General features: G+C 43.8%; 1 protein-coding gene and 1 pseudogene across 1 annotated transcript in view; one reads left to right on the top strand and one right to left on the bottom strand.

Moving 5' to 3' along the window:
* Positions 1 to 17,318, top strand: part of Syt16 (synaptotagmin 16) — a 280,465-nt gene that overhangs the window by 109,426 nt on the left and 153,721 nt on the right. Inside the window, 1 exon segment of the mRNA XM_052739585.1 lies at positions 15,868 to 16,053. Within this exon segment, the coding sequence (XP_052595545.1) occupies positions 15,868 to 16,053 (186 nt within the window).
* LOC128110595 (ubiquitin-conjugating enzyme E2 variant 1-like) lies at positions 7,283 to 13,574 on the bottom strand (annotated as a pseudogene).

Raw genomic sequence — 17,318 nt, 5'->3', positions numbered from 1 at the left:
CACAGGGCAAGGGCAGCAGAGCCATTAAGTGGCAGAGCCAGCAAGAACAAGGGTTCTGTTTTCTGAAGAAGTCCTGAGGGGCTTATCTTCTCCTGTCTAATTCAGCGACCATTCACTGATGGGGAGACTACGGATCAATTAATCTAAAAGAAAGGAAAACATTATGGGTTATTCTTTCTCATTCATTTAAACTAACAGATTTCAGCTCTCTTTAAACAAAGCGTCAAGAATGTGATGAGAAGTAAAGAGGAAGCCACCCATGGGTTAAACCAACAATGAGGAAACATACTGATCTTTGTGTAAAGACATGCCCCTGTGCAGAGGACAGTGTCATTAAGTCTGCCCGGTGAGAACGGAGTGACGGAGACAAGTGAGGTTTCAGAGGACTTTTGAAAACGAGGATGAATTAATTGAACCCTGAGCTTGCTAACGCCGCATTGGTTTAATTGGAGTGAGCCAGTTCACACATTGAGCACTTCTGTGGGAATTTTAAATATCCTCATCTTCAACTGTAAAGCCCTGGAATGGAATTGGACTGTGGTGGTTTCCGAGGACGTTGCTTGGAGCCATCCACCAGCTCCTTTCATGTTTTACAGTATCTGAAAGGATCTTGGTTCACCTCTCAAAGAAAGGCATGGTTTTCGGCGGCTGCAAGTGATCAGCGCCCCGTGTGCTACAATTAGAGCTTGGTTTCTTGTGACTCTGCAATGCAGGGCCTTCAAAGTACACGAATACACACTCTACCTTCTGCCTTGTGATGAACGGACTTGGACAACTCCTTGATCCTACACACGTTGTTCGGACTCATCTAACAGATTTTTGTTTTGCACTTTTTGAATCCATAAAGATAAATATAATTAGCCACCAAGATCCAGTTGGGATCCATTGTGAATAATTTTTTAGATTGAATTTTTTTTTTAACCTTGAAAATTTCACGCATGAATATGGTAGTTACACAATTTCCACCCCACCTTCTTCCCACTGTCCCTCTGGAATTCATTACCTCTTCTTTAAAAAATTGTTACACATATGTGCATTTGTTCATATAAATATAGCCTGCTGAGTCTTGGTGTTTCTCATACGTGTAGGTGTTTAGGGGTGACCACTTGGATTGGATAAACCTTCAGGGGAAACCCTGGATGATACTGATTTCCCTCTTTCAGAAGCTATTAGTTGCTTATAGCTCTTCTTTAGGAGCAGAGCCTTGTGAAATTTCCCCCATTCACACCGGCACGTGAACTGGTGTTGTCATTGTGCAGGCAGGACTTGCATAGATGACAGCACTTTGGGGAGGTCTTGGGTACAGCGTCTGTCATATATAGTAGACACTATTTCGCAGCGGATGTCCCAGTCCTCTGGCTCCTGTAGTCTTTTCCTACCGCCGTGATGTTCCCTAGACTTAGGTGTATGGGGTTATGTGGTAGATGTTCTGTTATTGTGGTTGGGATTGGATGAGAGGTGAGGGGCACACCTACCTGTGGATATAGTGTAGGTATTTAGAAAGCAGTTGGGAATTATACTGGTTTAGGAAAGTGTCAGTAGTAGGTTCTTTTCTAGGGTCTATGACCTTCACCCATGAGTAGGTTTATGGTACCAGGCATAATTCCCTCCTATCAAGTGGGATTTAAGTCCAGCAAGATGGTTGTTGGTTGCTCCCAAGATACAAATGCCACTATTGTACTGTAGGGATATATTGCCATGCTGGTTATTTTTTGTGGTTTATAGACTTTATAGCTGGGTAGGACTGTTGATTTCTTTTCTCCCTTGAGAGCTTGCATAGCACTATTGGATACTATGAGAGCTAGTCCTCAGGTAGGAGGCTTCCAGGTCAGTTCAAGTTTAATTTCTCCAATGCTTGTGTCTGATGTATGGGGTGTCTTCAGAAATAGGTTCTTAATGTCCTGGTTCTGGGAGGAAACCAAGGGCAATAGCAATAGCCTACATTGTTTTGGGAGAGTCTTCAAATTGCACAACCAGCAAGTTAAGGGGAAGTTTCCATTGGGAATAACTTTAAGAATCACTTCATGTCAAAATATATTTAAAAACCTCCAACCTGTTTACATCTCAAGAATTGGTTGGCTCTCTGAATTGGCTTCAATCTGGCAATGTAACTGGGGGGGGGGGTGCGGTTTGAAGGTATCCTTTGGCTGAGTCATGTACTTCTACTCAAGGTTGGGGATCAAGGGACCTCTTAAATAGATCTGTCATAGCTGTGTTAGAAGATCAATGCTCACGAATGCCAAGTGGAGCCAGATCTCTGGCTTCACAGCTGTACCCACCAGACCCGATGTATAATCGTCCCTTGATGTGCAATGAGAATCACCAAGTGGGATGCCTGGTCCAGATGGCCTTCCATGCTTCAGTGCACGGCCCCTCTGGGTATGGATGCTGTGCAGTAGAGCGATGTGGGCATGTAAGTGGGTGGAAATTTTCTAATGTGCCACAATAATAACAATGCTGAATCCTATCGCTGCTCAGCTTCCTCTAGAACTTCAGCCCACGCAGCAGCCTACTTGGTTCACATTCCGATGTGAATGCTAGACAATTAGCAACTGATAATGAAAAATGCCATGGGAACCAGTGGGAAAATAATAGCTTACTCCAAGGATATAATGAAATGAAATTAGCACAGACAGTAAAACAGACAATTTATGGTGTCTTTTTTTTCTTTTTGTAATTAAAAAGAACCAGTAAATACTTAGAGTAGAGAAATCTGAGAATTGATTAGACTCCCCCATCTGCTTTGGAAGAGGCTTTTTTTCCCCCTCACCCAGAAATCCATCTAGAGGAGCTGCCTCATTGGGAGGCACTCCTGCTAAGGTCCAATAGTATGAAAAGTGCCTGTTTTATTTGAAAACCATGACAGTTTGTTGCCGTTGTTACCTAAGTGGCTGTCATATGGTCTGGGCCTTAGGAAGGGACGCTAACACTAGATACTTGATTTTAGTGTTGGGTTATACAGCTTTGCTTTTGGATGAAGTATCAATAGATTTTGATGTTTGCAACTAACACATTCTGAGCAACAAGATGAACTTACAGGTAACTTTCTGAACACAAGAAAATGTGTTGTACATGAAATTAGAAGTTGAAATGCCTTTAAATCTTCCATACCTAGATGTCTCGTTCTCTGCTTCACAATAGCCTTGAACATTTAACCCTATATGTTATTTTTTGTGGGTGGGCAAAACTTTAAAAATGAAGCATTTCATAATAATCATTAAAGTATTTAATTGCTCTAGGATGCAAGAAAATGGCTTAATTTTTTTTTTTTCCAAAAAGGGATTGGATTAGTTTCAAACAATTCTGTTAAAATTTCAGTCTCCCTGTGTGGGTAGTCTTCTGTGAGTTGAAAAATAAAGTCATAAACAAATCAAAATTAAATTCACTCCAAATGTTCTCCAAATGCATTTGTTTTGGAGTGTTGAAGAAAGTTGAATATTATTCTCCTAAGATATTTTATTCATCTGAAGTAGATGAATCTATCTACTTCTATCTATCTATTTGAAAATTAAATTGTCCCAATTGATCTAAAAAATCCATCCCAACAAGTACAGACCCACAGCTGGACAAGGTGCAGAGAGTGAGAGACCTTGGAACACTCTGTCTTAGATAGGATGTCTCCATCAATTCCTTCCCCTCAAGACTCAGGGAGCCCTGCAGAAGAGAAGGCAGAAAGATTGCTACGAGCCAGTGGGGATGGAGAACACTAAGAAAACAAGGCCTATGCAGATATGAACTCACAGAGACTGAGGCAGCATGCACACGGCCTGCACAGGTCTATGTAGATGTATCCAACCTTCCCATCAAACAATAAACACAGAACCAATGCAAAGAAGAAAGCCAAGAGGTCAGAGCCAAGAGCCAAAACCTTACCCTTCCTCCTGCAGTGGTCCTACCTCTCCGAACCAGAGCTACCCCTGTGTTAAAGTCTTTATATAGAGTTCCTGTCCTGCCTTCTCATTGGTTGTAAACCCAACCACATGACCGCCTCCTCACAGCCTGTCTGTATAGGCCTCCAGGTTTTCCATGATTGGTATTAAGATTAAAGGCATGTGTATCCAATAATGGCTGTATCCCTGAACACACAGAGACTTACCCAGCTCTGCCTACTAAGTGCTGGAATTACAAGCGTACGCTACCACTGCCCTGCTTTCCTATGGCTTGCTAATAGCTCTGACCCCCGGGCAACTTTATTTATTAACATACAAATAACATTTTAATACAAATAAAATATCACCAGGTCTAAGCCAGATGGAGCCTTAGTACTGAGTGAAGTAAACATAGGCCCCTGTCCCTAACCTGGGAGCTATTTCCAATTGATAACCACTTGCTATTAGTTTTCTTCAACAGAGTCTCACTGGGGAAAGAAACCACTCTTAGGGGCAGTCCTCATGCCCAGCAGTAGATGGCCAACACAAACAATATTCAGTGGTATTTTGGGAGTATTGTTTGTATGTATGTATGTATGTATGTATTTTGTCTCACAATGTTTTGTCTGGGCATTTTTTTTAAACCTTACAGGTCTTTTGCTTATATATCATGGTTTCTGATTTTGTGTTTTTATGGATTCCTGTGTGTGTGTGAATGTGTATCTCCTCTGTCTCTGTGTCTGCATGTGTTTCTTGTGCTCTTTCTTTGGCTCGCTCTCTTTTTTCCTGTTTCGTTGTTTTATCCAATTCTTGTTTGTTTTTATTTCATTTTATTTACATTTTTTAGATGCTTGTTTGTTTTTCAATGAGCGCGTGTGCGCGAGCGAGCGAGCGAGAGAGAGAGAGAGAGAGAGAGAGAGACAGAGACAGAGACAGAGACAGAGACAGAGACAGAGAGACAGAGAATTTGAGTGGGTGGGGAGGTTCAGAGGATTTGGGATAAGTTTGGGGAAGGTAAACCATTATCAGAATATATTGTGTGAAAAAAAAATCTACTTTCAAAGAAACAAAAAACATCCCACCCACATCATACAACTATATAAGCTCTAAGGTTTTCATAAGATATGTTTTTATTGGGCATATGTTCCCAGTTTTATCATAGAATTCTATTAAGCTGAATAATATCAGATGGTAATAAATACAATCACCCCATGCTAACTATTCAGGTTTCTTTGCAAAGGCTAAATTGTACAAGGCCAATATATTGCTCAATTAAATTCGGCTACAAGAACATGCTAATAAGATACTGACAGTCTAGAAATGTTGGCAGTGGCTTTAAAAACTGTCAGAATAACCTAATCCATTGAGCATCTTTTCTATCTTCTTTTCCTTCTGGGAAGATTAAGGATGTCTGGGCCAGTAGAGAGCTGTCAAAGTGTCTAGGGGAACTCAAACCATGGAGGGAAGTCCCCAAACCTCAGAGCTTCCATTTGTGGGGTACATTGGTGCCTTTCTGCCATTTTCAAGTGTTGCTTCCAAACTGTTACCCTTGAGCATTAAGGGAAAAGTGATTGTGCTTGCTTGATGAGTCTTGACTTGTAGAAGTAAGTGTGTGTGTGTGTGTGTATGTGTGTATGTATATGTGTGTGTGTGTGTAAGCTAAGCGAGAATTTGTATTTGGACATGTAAATCAGATAGGTTAGACCACTTAATTTTCAGAAGAAGATGGACACATTTCAACACATATATTACTATATTAAAGATAGCACTCCGTGCGGCCCCCAAATGTATTCTCAAGTGTTTTGAGAGATGATTGGTTGCTAGTGACTCCATATGTTGCTGTGTTTTATTTTGGAACATGTTAAAATCTCACTTAGGTTTCATTAAGCCATTCCTTCTCCCCTATTTTTTGAAAAGTCTATTTTTTACTTCCAAAGAATTTGAACATGTAGTTAACTTATCCTTGTTAGCTATTCCTAGGATTTAAGGTTTAGGTGGGGCCGCACACTTCCTCACAGTGTGTGGACACAAGTGTGTACGCATGTCTACACGTAGGAAATATTTCACAATTCTAAAATTATCATTTATCTATGAAGGCTATTGAGTATATACTATTTAATTATGCCCAAATTTAGAACCACAACACAATATGCTTTCAAATATCAAAGATAGTGTTTTTTTTTTTTTTTTTTTTGGTTTTTCGAGACAGGGTTTCTCTGTGTAGCTTTGCGCCTTTCCTGGAACTCGCTTTGGAGACCAGGCTGGCCTCGAACTCACAGAGATCCGCCTGGCTCTGCCTCCCAAGTGCTGGGATTAAAGGCGTGCGCCACCACCGCCCGGCTATTTTTTTATTATAGAAGTATTGTATAGGGGAAAGAGTGGGAATTATAGCTTTTATTTGATAGGAATTCTGTTTTTTTTAAAAACAGAACATTTTTCATTGTTTTTTCTTTTATTTTAAATTTTATTTTATGTGCATTAGTGTTTTGCTGTGGGTTTCAGGTCCCCTGGAACTGGAGTTACAGACAGTTGCGAGCTGCTACGTGGGTGCTGAGAACTGAACCAGGGTCCTCTGGAAGAGCAGTCAGTGCTCTTAACTGCTGAGCCATCTCTTCAGCCCCTTGATAAGAATTCTTAAGTGGTTTATTTAACCTGTGGTCTCTTTCTCTCTCTGTCTCTCTGTCTCTCTGTCTCTGTCTCTCTCTCTCTCTCTCCAATGTGTACATATGCTTGCATGTTGTGTATGCAGATATACTTACCTGTGTGTCCACATGTGGAGGTCAGGCGTTGACTTTAGCTTTCTTTCTCTATTTTTCCACCTTGTTCTTTGAGCCAGGGTCTCTCACTGGACCTTGCCAGCAGTCTTCTTGCATCTCCCTAGGGCTGGAGTCACAGGTGTGTACAGCCCCGCCCTCACTTTTCCAAGCCCTTTGGGGATCGTACTCAGGTCTTCATGCTTGTGTAACTGTTGGAGCCCACGAGGTTTCCTAGTGGCTGGACCCAGCAGGACTGCATAGGAGGTTGATTGGACCACGGGCCTGGGTACCAGGTGTTGATAAGGGTCTGCACTTGACTGTAACTAGCAAGGGGGAGGTCTTTTGCTCCACCCTATGGCATTGTTATAAGTAGACCTTTGGAATAAAGTTCTGGGCTGGTGGATAAGGATCCAGGTCCACTCGAGTCTATCCTGTGTTTTCTCTGTTTCTCTCCACTCTATTTCTAAGTCTCTTATCCCTCCTTCCTCAAGAGACCCTGGGGTGAATAAGTGTGGGGCCGGTCCCCCACATATAACTTACGTATTTTATCCATTGAGCCATCTCTTCAGCACCTTCTTTCTTTCTTTTCTTTTTTTGTTTTCTTTTCTTTTCTTTTTTTTTTTTGGCCATGTGAATTGTCTTTATTTTGGTATGCGTCCACACTTCAGCATTTAGTGCTCCTGAACAGAGTGGGAAATGTGGCAATGAGCCAGGAGGCCAGGTCCACTGATCAGACATAGAGCTCCTTGGGGTCCCTGCTGAGGGCCTGAAGAGCAACGCAGAAACCAGAGTCCGTAGGGTCAGGGCATCGTGTTCCAGCTGTCCGACTCCACATCAGGGTGACCATGAGAACCCTGTGCAAACCTCTTCAATGTGTAAAAGCAAAGTGATGAGTAGAGAAGAAACTGACCCAGAAATATGTGCTTAGGACTTTGTGGGTGCCCTTTCTCTAGGCCTAACCACCAAGGACCCTAAACTTTGCCAGGTCTGAGTAGCCCTTGAGTACTCTGTTCACCTCAAGACCTGAGCTCAAAGCTGGTGGTGGTGGCAGGCTGAGGGGCAGTCACCCCCTTTCCAGAATGGCGCTAAGTGAGGGAGGCCTGGTTCTTGGAAACTCATTTGATTTTTTTGGGGCCTTAGAAAGTGTGAGGTTGTGATGGGCACCAAGGGAGTTGAGGAAGAGGGAGAAAAGCATTACTGTTGTATGATATTTTGTTTGTGTTCTGACAAAGCTTGCCTGGAGATCAGAGGGCAGAGTTAGCCACTAGTTAACCATAGAAGCCAGGCAGTGGGTGGCACACACCGTTTTTTTTGTTTTTGTTTTTAAATGGTTTTTCGAGACAGGGTTTCTCTGTGTAGTTTTGGCACTTGTCCTGGATCTCACTCTGTAGACCAGGCTGGCCTTGAACTCACAGAGACCCGCCCAGCACTTGGTAGGAGGAAGCAGGAAGATAAGGAGTTCAAGGCCACCCTGGGCTACACAAGACTGAACCAGTCTAAAAGAGAAACAGCCTGGGCAATGGTGATGCATGCCTTTAATCCCAGCACTAGGGAAGTGGAGACAGTAATATAAGGTGGGTGGAGACAGGATCTCAGCCCCAGCCCCACTTTTCAGTCTGAGGATCTGGAGAGGCAAGAAGTCCCAAGTGGCTGCTCCTTTGCTTCTCTGATCTTTTAGGTTATTACCCTGATATTTAACTCCTGGTTTTTATTGCTAAGACTAATTAGGATCATGCTGCACATTGCCCCTTGATAAAGGTGGGGAGAAAAAATGAGAAGCTCCGAATTCTTCACTAAAGACCAATTTCAGAGGGATTGGAGTGGAGGAATGGGGACAGGGGCGTGGCTGAGAAGGCGTAACACTTAAGAAAGAAAGCAGGGGTACAGCCAAAGCACCCCAAATCCAGAAGTAGTCCCATGGGCTGCTCCCTGAAGCCTGACTGCTTGCCCTAAGGGTCACCATGCGGTGGTGGTGGCTGCCGGGCAGGATGGAGCCAGCATTAGGCGACGGTGTGGTGTGTCTTGTGCTTGTTTACAGTTACGTTCGTTGTGCCCGCCACTCCTGATGGGCACGCCTTCTTGATTCAAGTAGGTGGACATTGGTTACACTCGCCAGGGAGATGCTCCACAGCCCTACTTAGGTATTTCAAATAGTCAAGAAATTAGGATCAGTATGGTATCTCAGGATGAAGTCTGAGTGAGCTTCCTCTCCAGGACTTGGAGGTCCTAAAAGATGTCTCTAGAAAATGCACTCCTGTGGAAAATGAAGAGTTGGGCTGGATGGGGGAACAGGAGGCTGGGGCTTTGGTGACTAATTGCTGTCACGCTGTCCCTTTGGCAGCTGCGGCAGCCTCGCGTTCTTTTTTTTGACATCACCGCGCACTGTTCCTGCAGGATGACTCCGGTGCTGTGGGAATTGTGCCACCTTGCCAGCACTGCCGTGGCTCTTCGGTCCACCCCTCCATTTGAACTACTCACATCACTCATGTTGGCTTTTGTTGTAAATGTTACAGACGAGGCGCTTCTGCAGACGTGGGTCCGCATTCGATTTTAAGGCTTACGTTCATTTTTCATAAGTCGTTCTTGAAGAGCCAGTGGCCATCCCTGTGTATCTTTTAAGTGTCACGTCTGCCTTCACTGTCCTCTCGACCCCAGCCAACTGTGCCCTTGCCTACTCCTTCCTGACCTTCTTCCAGCTCTTCCAATAGTCAGGGAGTTTGAGGGGCTTTTAGTTCAGAGCCTGTGGTGGCTGCCGTCCTACATGGGCGTTTCTCCTTTTCTGTTGTTTTCAGCGAGGTTTCTCGTGCTTCCTGGAGTAGTGCTGGGAAAGTTTACACCGGAGAAATGGAGCTTCTGATCTTTCTTCTGTTGTCACTGTTCAGTTATTTCTGGTTTCAACCTTACTATTTCTGTTAAATGTTGTTTTCACTTTCTTTTTTCCCCAGTTCTTGTGAGTCAGATGGCTTTAGTTGACCACGGGAGGGAATTTATAAAAGTCCAGAGACTATGACACGAGAGACTTCTCTCTCTCACTCTATGCTCTACTGGCTCCTTGGGCTCTTGCTTAAAAACCAACAGATGGAGCCTTCCAGGGGCTTGCCAGAGATACAGCTAACTTTGAGGAAGTTTTCAACATGAACTATGTGACCGAACTTCACAGCCATCTGATTTCCAATTTAGTAATTACTGGAATAATTAGATGAGTTGCTCTGCAGATGGCACTTAAGTTTCATGACATATGTGTCCTTGTCATCCATAGCAGATGATATATGGAATATTTGTTCTTCACTATGATATGATATATGTGATGCAAAATGTCTTTAAGGTTTTTCTCTCTAAGCTTCTAATTTTGTGTAGACCCAAATGAAACATCAGACTTGCCTTGGCTTGCATTGTCAGAACTCTTGGCTTGCTGTGTTCAATGGTGCGCGTCAACTGCAGCACTGTGCTGACGGCAGTTCTTATGACTCTTACAGTATTTAAACTCTTTATAATTTTAAATGTTGAATAATAAAATTACAGAATGTTCAAACACAAAGATCATCCACTTATAACAAATCTTAGAAAACTAGAATGATTTTCCCCATATACTTCCTTCCAGGCTTTCTAAAAATGGTATTTTTGGAATTTTAAGCTTATTTTTTTAATTAAAATTCATATACTATAAATACATACTTCAAAAAATTAAGATTAAAATTTTGGGAGGAATTTCCTACATGTGTACTGTGTTCACATCTCTTTTAAAAATATAGATAGAAAAGCAATTTATTCCATTATAAGCATGTACACAGTCAGTCATGGAGAATAACAGTTTCAATAGTGAGACAGGTCAACCCAAATGGGGATGGCATCAAACTAGAGCGGTCAAGGACTAATTCCTAAAACCAGCAAGGATTAATTTAATTTTAAACACAAATAGAAGCTAGCAATTCATTCTTTCCCAACTTGACAGCTCACCTGTGGTACAACCGTCAGGTGGAGACATAGATCTTTTCAACTTGGTGGTCCCAAACTAAACACACACACACACACACACACACACACACACACACACACACACACACACACACACACATACACACACACAAAAAAAATATCTCACAGAAAGGAAAAGAATAATGGAAGCAGAAATACAAGTAACGAGCCAACTGTGTGGGGAGAGGGGAATGTGCAGTCTCCCCGTGCCCCCTCTATTGAAAATAGATTCTTTCTCAGACAGTAGATCCCGATTACAATTTCCCCCCCCTCTACTCCTCTCAGTTTCTCCCCACACTCCCTCCCTGGATCGACTTCCCTTTTGTCTCTTCTTAGAAAAGAGCAGGCTTCTGTGGACGAAATTCTAAATGCTCTTATTCAATAAGAAACACAGAGCCAAACACAGAGTGAAAAGCCCAAGAGATCCGAGCACTAGCGAAGAGCTAAGACCACCTTATCTTACCACTTGCTGCTGTCCTTCCTCTGAGAGAGAGAGAGACCTTCTTCCTGTGTGTCTTGTGTTTTATTGCCTTCCTGTTCTGCCTTCTCATTGGCTCTAAGCCCAGCCACATGACTTCCTCATCACTGCCTGTCTATAAAGACCTCCTGGTCTCTATGGTTGGTACTGGGATTAAAGACTTGGGTCACTACGCTGTGTCCTTGACCACACAGGGACTCTGCCTGCCTTGTGTTCAGATTAAGGGCGTGGGCTACCACCTCCTGACTTCTATTCCTGGCTCACCAATGACCTCCGATTTCCAGGCAAGCTTTATTTATTAACATACAAATAAAATCGCGTTTCAGCACAATTAAAATATCACCACAGTCTTCTAAGAGATAAGAACAAAACATAACAAAATAAAATACATGAGATAAAACAAAAGCCACCACATCAAAGTCGAACAAGGAAAACCAGCAGAAGGAAAAGAGCACAAGAGAAGGCACAGGAGTCAGAGACTCACCCCTTCCACACTCAGGAGTCTCAGCGGCTGGATTCAGAAGCATTGTTTGCATGAGCATCCCAAATCATAAGTTTCTGATCATCAGCAATTGACCTGAACAGAGACTCGTGGAGCAGATGCCAGGAAACGTCCTTGTCTACTACTGCATGTCCTGGAAAGATGGTCTTCCCATCCACCACTCTTCCGTCTTGTGTACACTGAAAAGGAGTGGTGGCCATGCAAGGTGATGGCCACCGCAGGCTCTGGAGTAAAAGTCCCTGGTGGAAGAGCTGGAAGAAGTCCAGAAAGGAGTAGGCAAGGACACAGGGGTCTAGAGGACAGTGAAGACGTGGTACTTAAAAGGTAGATAAGAATGATCATTGGCTTTTCAAGAACAATTTATGAAAAATGAATATTGTATTAATCAGGGTTCTCTAGAGTCACAGCAATTATGGAACGAATCTCTCTCTCTCTGAGAGAGAAAAAATATATATAAAGGGAATTTATTAGACTAACGTACAGGCTGCAGTCCAACGAATCCAACAATTATGAATGGAAAGTCCAAGAATCTAGTAGTTGCTCAGTCCCACAAGGCTGGGTGTCTCAGCTGGTCTTCTGTATATACTGGGATCCCATTGAAGCAGGCTCCAATGCCAGTGAAGGAATGGGTATGTGTGGTGATATTTTATTTGTACTGAAATGTAATGATATTTTATTTGTATGTTAATAAATAAAGCTTGCCTGGAAATCAGGGGGGAAAGGCCAGCCTTTTTAAGTAAACAAGAAGTCAGGCAGCACACGCCCTTAATCCTTTAGCAGGCAGGATCTCTGTGTGTTCAAGGCCACACTAGGGAACAGAGTCACTGCCATGACACACTCCTTTAATCCCAGTACCAACCACAGAGGCCTGGAGGTCTGTACAGACAGACAGAAAATGACAGAGCTGCGTAGGAAGAGGAAGTGAGGTAGCTGGGTTAAGATAGCCAATGAGAGGGCAGACCAGCAAGGCAATGAAGGCGTGGGTAGACAGAAAGTAATGTGCGTTTGGAAGCTGCAGAGTTGGTGAGGTAAGGTTGGCTGGTGGCTTTCCCTATTTCCCTGATCTAAGGCTTTCACCCCTATATTTGGCTCCATATTTTTTATTTAATAAGACCATTTAGAAATTCGTCTACAGATGTGCTGACAAGGTGAGGGCAAGAAGGGTTCCTTTTTCCATTGTCCTTATGTAGGCTTCCAGCAGGAGGTGTGGTCCAGATTAAAGGAATTATTAATAAAAACAAACCCAGAGTCAGGTATTGGGGTGAAATGCTGAAAGATCACAGACAGACCAGGCCACAGCTAACCTCACCTCGCCAACTTCTCAGCCAATCCTGTTTCCTCAAACTGGAAGCCTCTGTGTCCTCACCCAAATGGTTCTCAGGTGAACTGCTGCTAGAAGCCTAAAAGCTTAACCAGGTTCTAGTTAAATAAAAGTGGATTTGTGAAAAAAAAAGTAAAGATGTTAGTTAATAAATGTAAATTTAAAAGAAAAGCCCTCTTTCCTTAAACAGAAAATGCAAAATTGAAAACAGAAAAATAGCTTCAAAGTTTCACAGGAAACCGAGCCGTAGACTCTGGCTTGCATTTTTGTCTGGAGAATGCCGGCCGGTAGGAAACACGAACCCTCACCTAACCGCGGTCTGGGGTAGCAGCGCACGGAAGATGGCTTAGGCTGGAGATGGCCTGTCCTAGAAGGGTAACATTGGCAGGCTCTGTTCTGTAACACCGGGGCGCCACCACACGGAGAAATCTGGAGTGACCAGCAGTGGGCGGTGCCATCAGGCAGGGGTGGTGCTGGGAGTTGCTACCGGTGTCCGAGGCTGGGTGATCCGGTCTTCCAGGATACCGGTGTCCGAGGCTGGGTGATCCGCTCTTCCAGGATACCGGTGTCCGAGGCTGGGTGATCCGCTCTTCCAGGATACCGGTGTCCGAGGCTGGGTGATCCGCTCTTCCAGGATACCGGTGCCCGAGGCTGGGCGATCTGAGCCATGCATGGTCTTCCAGGATCCGGGCAGACTGCGGCTCGCTCCAGTGCAGTTATAGTGCCGGTTTTTTGAGTATTCACAGGGGACTGTACCTCCCACTGATCAGCTGCTGCTGGCATTAGTCCTGGACCCGGGAGCTAGGGTCAGACCAGAGATTTTGTATCACCAGTTGCGAGACACCGAGGGTATCGCTGAAGAAGATGTATGGTGGGCCACCTTTGGAGATGGGGTTCTCTCACTTTAGCACGACATTTTTTAGTGTGGATAAGAAAGACGTATCTGTAAGGGTGTGTAGTTTAAAATGCAGGAGGCGGGCGGTGCCGTTGGAGGTCAGAAGAGGGTTTCCGATCTGCTGGATCTGGGGCTACAGATAGCTGTGAGTCACTGTGGAACTCGGGAACTGAACTCAGGTCCTCTGCAAGGCAAAGAAGTGTTCTAAATCACTGATCAATCTCTCCGGCCCCAGCTGTATTTATTTTCATTCATTTTAATTTAGGAAATGGAAGTACAAAGACATAGTGTGCATGCATGTGTGTATGTGTGCACAGAGGGCGGAGATGACCTCGGCTGTCTGACACCATCTTATCTCCCTGAGACACGGTCTTTCTCTCAGAATCAAGAATGGTTCTCTTGTCTTCACCCCATAGAGTGATGGGTTTATAGACGTGTGCTCTGAGGATTCTCAGAGAGCTTCTTGTCTCTGGCTAATGTAGCAATTTCTGTTTTGGTTTTTCAAGACAGGGTTTCTCTGTGTAGCCCTAGCTGTTCTGGAACTTGCTCTGTAGACCAGGCTGGCCTTGAACTCACAGAGATCTGCCTACCTCTGCCTCCTGAGTGCTGGGATCAAAGGTATGTGCCACCACTGCCTGGTTTATGTTGCAGTTTCAAAGAGTAGGTTTTAACACCAGCAAAGGAATGCCTCAGCAGCAGGATAGATGAACCTTCCAAAGAGAATGAAGGCAAACAGGTAAAAGGCAAAAACTTCCTTCATCCACGTCCCTTTATGTGGCCTGCCACCAGAAGCTGGGGTCCTGATTTAGGGCGGGTCTTCTCATCTCTTATGATCCTATCAAGAAAATTCCTCACAGGTGGGCCCAGCTTCTTAGGTTTTAGTTGATTCCAGATGTAGTCAGAGTGACACGTACAATTAGCCATTACCATGGGCTACTGTTTCTCTTATGACCCTATTTCCTCAAGTTTCACACACATTTTTTTCTGCCACTATTCTCTCTTATGGACATTTGTTCTCTAATTGATTCCTTTGTACATATTGACTTCTAGATTTTTTTTTTTAACTGAATGTTATCTTGGCTTAAATGTCTCTACAGGAGTCTTCCCTAAGCTGGATATGGTGTTTTTGTTTGATGTGCTCATAGCAGAGTTAAAGAACTAAATATCAGGGACTGTTTGAAGTATGTGGAGTTATGTCACCATCATCGTGCATATTTGGGGCCTCAAAAACATATCCAGGAAATGACTTTTCCTTCCTTTGCCAACATTGATGGACGTATCCTTAAAATCTTTCTCAAGTTGCTCAATTTGTATGCTTCCCGCAGTTGTATTTTATAGTAGCATGGGTTTATAGCCCCGGACAACCATTTGTAGCTCATTTGAAGAATCTGTCTTCATGTTTGTGACAATGAATACCAGGCTTGTGATAGGAATAAGAAGATGTTGTGGGGTATTCACCAGAGAAGACTGTTCAGACATAGGTTTAAGCCAATAGAAAATCTTTATTAGCTGGCCAGTGACTACACTGGGTGCTCGGGATCCCCCAGTGTAGCCTGAACCTTCCTCAGGGTGAGCTTTTTAGCACAAAAATCATGTTCTGGGTTGATATACTTCAGTTAACAAGAACAGCTAGCCAGAAGCAGAACCATAGAAGCCCCCAAACCATAGTACATTTTGAGGCTTTCCCAGCGCTATACAGACTTTTATGGATCAGGCCTCTGTTTTAGTTTTGGCAGGTGGTGCTGTCTACAGGCTGAGTTTTACAGCCTGAATGGTACTTCCATCACGGAGTCAGTTGGGCTAAGGTCTGAGGCCCTGTTATGAAGAGTGGTGATCCATGTTGAAGAAACCCCACCTGCAAAGACATGAGGTCTGTCATGTGAGAAATCTGCCTTAGTGAGGTGTGAACCCAGTCACAGCCCCTGCCTGTCCCTTTAGCAAGGGACAGGCTGCAGAGTGTTTGTCATTCTGATGAGTTTGAGGACTGGATCTGTTCGGTTGTGAGAACCAAATGTTGGGTCATTGTAATAGTGATGACTTTTTTTTTCTCCACTTGTGTTTTTCTTGCCAGTCACTCCTGAAGCCATTGGCTTCCTGTCCGCCATAGGGGTCTTTGTTGTCCTTCTGGCTGTCCTCGCCCTCTTCATCAACAAGAAGCTCTGCTTTGAAACTGTCAGCGGCCATCCGCATCTGGAACAAAGAGGGAAGAAGAGAAAGCAGTCTTTGAGAGACAAGACTGGGGGCCACACAGGACCGGGTAAGTACCATGTTTTATGTTCTTCTGAGCCGGGCAACCTGCTGCTATTTGAAGAGCTAAGAAGTGCCACTCTTTCCAAGGTGGCCCCATAAGGATTCACAGCTGAGCTGGTCAGTAATAGCTCTGGTAGACACAATAAATGGCACCACCATGGATGCCTTAACTCTTTCCAGTGTCCTTAGAGCTGATGGGGAAAGACTTACCTCCACTTCCCATCCTTTCTGCTCTTTAGACCTTTAGTTTGAAGAAACCCCTCTTCCCCCAGTAATCCTGAAGGAGAAAAAGTTCATTGACAAGAATCTGTAAGTATTTCACCTTCATGATGGAGCAATATTGACTTGTTGCTCCTTTAGCTGTTTTTGAGATATTCAGTGTTTGAGGACCATTTTCACTTTGGAGCACAGAAGTCCCCTTTCCAGAGAGAAAGTTTTAGTTTCCATATCTAACTCTATTTGATGAGGGGGAAGTCATATGAAGAAATGACTTCTTGCTCTTGAAGGACATACTCTTTCAGTTGCTTACATATATAATTTGGTGATGAAGAACACCATGACAAGGTCCAGGTTGTTACCCAGGGAGATTAGACATGGAAAGGCAGCTTTCTTGCTCTTAGTAGCCAGATTCTCACCCTCCTCTCACATGCCCTTCAGGTTCTTTACTGGAACTGGTCAAGGAGCAACTTTGTATGCTCTTTGGGGTAGGTCTAAGCCTGTGACAACACCCTCCAATTCCAAGGGAGCTGTGGACCAAGCAGAACATTTGGCTCACTGACAGAGCAGCTTCTGTAGCCATGGATAGTTCAGCTTTATTGATAGTGGGGACATATCTTAGAAATTTAAGCAGGCCAATTAGCTATTGTTTCATGACAGAGCACTCAAAACTTAAAAGCTTATATATTTATCTAAACTTTTTGTAGTTTTGGAAAGGAGTGGCTTAGTTGCATGATCCAGATCAGAGTCTCTTATGAGGCTGCAGGCAAGTCAGCGGGCAAATGAAGGTGGAAGTCTATGTCCCACCAGCAACTCCCAAACACCCAACAGCTGCCTTCAAAATAATCACACAGAGGCTTATGTTAATTATAAATGCTCGGCTGGTAGCTCAGTCTTATTGCTAACTAGCTCTTACACCAATAATTATTATCTATGTTTAGCTATGTAGCTTGGTACATTTTCTCAGTATGACTGTCTCATCTTGCTTCCTCTGTGTCTAGCTGGTGACTCCTTGGCCCTTCCTCTTCCCAGAATTCTCAGTTTGGTTGCTGTACC

The sequence above is a fragment of the Peromyscus californicus genome, unplaced genomic scaffold (genome assembly GCF_007827085.1).
Source record: "Peromyscus californicus insignis strain IS unplaced genomic scaffold, ASM782708v3 Scaffold_15__1_contigs__length_86483966, whole genome shotgun sequence".
Lineage (NCBI taxonomy): Eukaryota > Metazoa > Chordata > Mammalia > Rodentia > Cricetidae > Peromyscus > Peromyscus californicus.
Note: the sequence above shows the minus strand (reverse complement) of the source record. Positions and strands in the feature narration are given on the sequence as shown.